This window comes from Medicago truncatula, chromosome 4, assembly GCF_003473485.1.
Source record: "Medicago truncatula cultivar Jemalong A17 chromosome 4, MtrunA17r5.0-ANR, whole genome shotgun sequence".
NCBI classification, from domain to species: Eukaryota; Viridiplantae; Streptophyta; class Magnoliopsida; order Fabales; family Fabaceae; genus Medicago; species Medicago truncatula.
Window position 1 is genome coordinate 40,560,642 of NC_053045.1, and position 3,771 is coordinate 40,564,412.

The window sequence follows — 3,771 nt, forward strand, 5'->3', positions numbered from 1 at the left end:
TCTTAGGATCAATTGTCACGTCGACGTCGTTCTTCTCTTCTTGTTCCTACTCGACTGCTCATGTTGTTTCTCTCTTATTGTCCTTTCGTGCTCGTATTTGTATCCATATATATGATTATTTCATTTGAGCTTTCTATTGAACTAAAGAAAACCAACACAATCTTAATTTTTAAACACCACGAGAGTAAAATTCTAACATGTATAGTACTTTTCAAAAAAGAAAAAACATTTCTTTCAAAAAAAACATTATTCATTTTTTTCTTTTACATATAAGAAAATGGCGCAAAATATCTAGATGAGGACAACGTAAACATCGCAAAACCTAGAAATAATGTTTAGTTTGACTCCACATTGGACCCCACAATGGCGGTTTGATCCAATCAAAATGGTCTCAAATTTCACTTTCCAGTTTCCACTTACTTCACTTCATTCATTCCTCAAAATGGCAGTTCCTTTTCACTTCCTTCTTCTTCTCCTTCTCTCAACTTCCAACTTCTCCTCCGCCACCTACAACATCGGCGTCAACTACGGCACCATCGCCAACAACCTCCCACCACCCACAACCGTCGCCACTTTCCTCAAAACCCAAACCACAATCACCCACATTAAAATCTTCGACACAAACTCTTCCATCCTCCGTGCCTTCGCCAATACAAACATCTCCGTCACCGTAACTGTCTCCAACGCCGACATCCCTTCCCTCACAAAACTCCCCTCCGCTCAAAAATGGATCACCACCAACATCCTCCCTTTCCACCCCAAAACCATCTTCAACCGTATCGCCGTCGGTAACGAAATCCTCGCAACTTCAGACAAAACCTTAATAGCACACATTCTTCCTGCCATGAATGCACTTCATCAAGCTCTCACTCTTTCAAATCTCACTCACATTCAAATTGTATCTCCTAACTCACTCGGCATTCTCTCTTCATCCTCACCACCCAGCTCCGCCGCTTTCCGCCGTGGCTACGACGTTACCATCTTCACTCCCATACTCAAATTCCACCGTGAAACTAAATCACCTTTCATGATTAACCCGTATCCGTTTTTCGGTATTTCATCAAACCAACCCGACGCACTTAACTACGCTTTGTTTAAACCAAACGGTGGCGTTTTTGATAAAGCTACTGGAATAAACTACACGAACATGTTTGATGCTCAAATGGATGCGGTTTATTCGGCGATGAAGAAAGTGGGTTATGGTGACGTGGATTTGGTTGTTGGTGAAACGGGTTGGCCATCTTTGGGTGACCCGGGTCAACCCGGTGTTAGTTTGGAAAATGCAGTTTCTTATAATGGGAATCTTATTAAGCATGTTAATTCTGGGAAAGGAACTCCTTTGATGCCTAATAGGACTTTTGAGACTTATATTTTCTCATTGTTTAATGAGAATCTTAAACCTACTATTTCGGAGCAGAATTATGGGTTGTTTAAACCGGATCTTACCCCGGTTTATGACGTTGGAGTTTTAACCCAAAAACATCAGCAGGTACAAATACTTTTTTTTTTTCCTTTCATTTATCCGTTTATTTTAGTGGAAAAAAATAGAGAATCTTACTTACTGTTTTAGACCTTTACGTGACAAAGTAGAACACGACATGTTTTTATGCAAGTACATTTATGCCCCTATGTTTTGTCTGGAATTTGCGTATAGGAGGGTATTGGGGGTTATTGTGGTGATTCGCCATGTGATTGATTGTGTCCTGTCTTCTGAGTTCTGACCTTGCCACTTGCCAGCTTTTGGTTAAAATTTCAAAGGCATTTGACTGGAAGGAATAGTAATATGGCCCAAAGTATTAACCTGTCATTTTCTTAATTCCTTTATTCATTAATACGTACAATACAAAGGTTGCATAAAGTATTATTGTTGGGTTGGTATACTATTCATTTTACAGGTTTAGAGGCACATGCTAAAATTCTTTGAAGTGTAAAATGCCAAAACATAACCTTACTCTAACTGTATTTTAATAGTTGAACTGTTTTATTATTTATGTAGTACATTATTTAGTGCGTGACAGTGTGAGTGAACTGTGTAAAGTTTGGTTTTCACTTTACAGTGTTGGCTAATGGGATGTATCATGTTGTTGTAATGTAACCACAGGCAATGGGACCCGCATCAGGGCCAACAGCAATGGGTCCTGCATCTGGGCCCACGGCAATGGGGCCATCAGAGTCACCGGAATCGTCTCCTTCAAAGAAATGGTGCGTGCCAAAGACGAATGCTAGTGAGAAAGCGTTGCAGGCAAACATTGACTATGTGTGCAGCCATGGGATAGATTGTGGGCCCATAAAGAATGGTGGGCCGTGCTATAAGCCCGATTCACTTAGGTCCCATGCGGCCTACGCCATGAACGCATACTATCAGAAATCTGGCCACCACGATTCTGACTGTGATTTTGGACACACTGGAGTTATTACTCACACAGACCCTAGTAAGTTTACTTGTTCCTTAATATTACATGAGTTTTATTTGATGGATAAATTTCAGACCATCAACCGTGTATTAAATCCTGTCCAAATAAAACATATTTGGTGGATATAATAGTTCTTTATACAGCCAAATATGTTAATTGTCTGAAAGACTTGGTCTATAAAATATGTATGAAATTTTGTGTGGTTGAAAATAATCAAATGTGTTATGAATGGTGATTTGCTTTGATAATCACAGGTTTACAGTTCTTCCTATTAGCTTCTACACATGATAAAATTTAATTAAAATTCTACACTGTTATGATTTTCCTGCATGATTACACACCTGACACAGTAAGTACATTTTTATGCAGTGAACAACATTTGATAATAATTGTCTAACTTTCTTCAAGTAAAAATACTCTAAGACTTAAGAAATAGTCAACACCTCAAGATGCAATTTAAATATGTAATCAGAATTGACTCAAAATTAATCAAAGATGCGATATGTAAACATATAAAACTTAATAATGCACTTAAACTTACATATAATGAATACAATGCACTTAGACAACTATTGTATTGATTGCTGGGAAGAAAAAAACTGATGAGAATATGGGTGCCTGTTGCAGGTTCCGAGACATGTAAGTTTCCATATGCAGCTACAAGTTCAGGGCCAAATGTCAAAAAGCCTGATACAGATGGTGGCTCACTCAAATCTGCCACTTCCAAACTTAGATTATATCACTTCTTATTTCATCTTCAATTTCTTATTATTCTCTGTTTTCTTTAATTTATTTCTATAATATTTATGTTCCTAGTTAAGATTATGGTTAAGATATGCGATTTGGAAGTAGATGTTTTTTTTTTTGGGTTCCTCTCGCATCAACTTGACCTAGGAAGGGTATTTGTATTTTGTAAACTAATGCACACATTGATATTATATGTAATTTATAGTATTTTATAATCGTGACTGAAAAATGTGGACTGCGGATAAGAATTTTATGAAATTGATTTGTGGGAAGTGATGTAAGAAGGAAATTGCCATAGTGTTTTTATCACTTTCTGTGGCTATCTATTCAGCATGATGAAATGGAGTGTCCATAATCAATGGTGAATTGAAAAGCTAGCTGTTGATTATTCCTAATTTGATATAAATACGCAAGTATAAGATAAATGTTTGTGTGGTTAATAGATGGCATTAATGAAACAGAAAAAGAGTCTTTATGTAAATACAATATTTGAGAGTCAAGCATTATAAGAGTCGTGCAAGATTATTATTGGAAGCAACCAATATCAAGCACATTTCCTGCAACAAAAATTTGTTTACAAAAAAGGAAACCTGCTGTACTAGTAAATTAG

The 3,771-nt window shown here is 37.1% G+C and overlaps 1 protein-coding gene across 2 annotated transcripts; it reads left to right on the forward strand.

Annotated features, from left to right (window-relative positions):
• Positions 1–346: 346 nt before the first annotated feature.
• LOC11440907 (glucan endo-1,3-beta-glucosidase) lies at positions 347–3,433 on the forward strand. Of its 2 annotated transcripts, none has more exons than XM_003607797.4 (3): positions 347–1,489; positions 2,102–2,432; positions 3,042–3,433. In XM_003607797.4, exons 1-3 carry the CDS (start codon positions 386–388, stop codon positions 3,200–3,202), a joined length of 1,596 nt encoding a protein of 531 aa, XP_003607845.2. In that variant the 5' UTR covers positions 347–385; the 3' UTR covers positions 3,203–3,433. The 2 variants fall into 2 exon arrangements, with proteins under 2 accessions (XP_003607845.2, XP_039689600.1); XM_039833666.1 differs by having other exon boundaries at positions 349–1,489; positions 2,102–2,435.
• Positions 3,434–3,771: the final 338 nt, after the last annotated feature.

Coding starts and splice junctions, on each gene's coding strand:
- LOC11440907 (XM_039833666.1), top strand. CDS start 386: ATGGTCTCAAATTTCACTTTCCAGTTTCCACTTACTTCACTTCATTCA. Junction 1,490..2,101: donor TAACCCAAAAACATCAGCAG/GTACAAATACTT, acceptor ATGTAACCACAG/GCAATGGGACCCGCATCAGG. Junction 2,436..3,041: donor TACTCACACAGACCCTAGTA/AGTTTACTTGTT, acceptor TGCCTGTTGCAG/GTTCCGAGACATGTAAGTTT.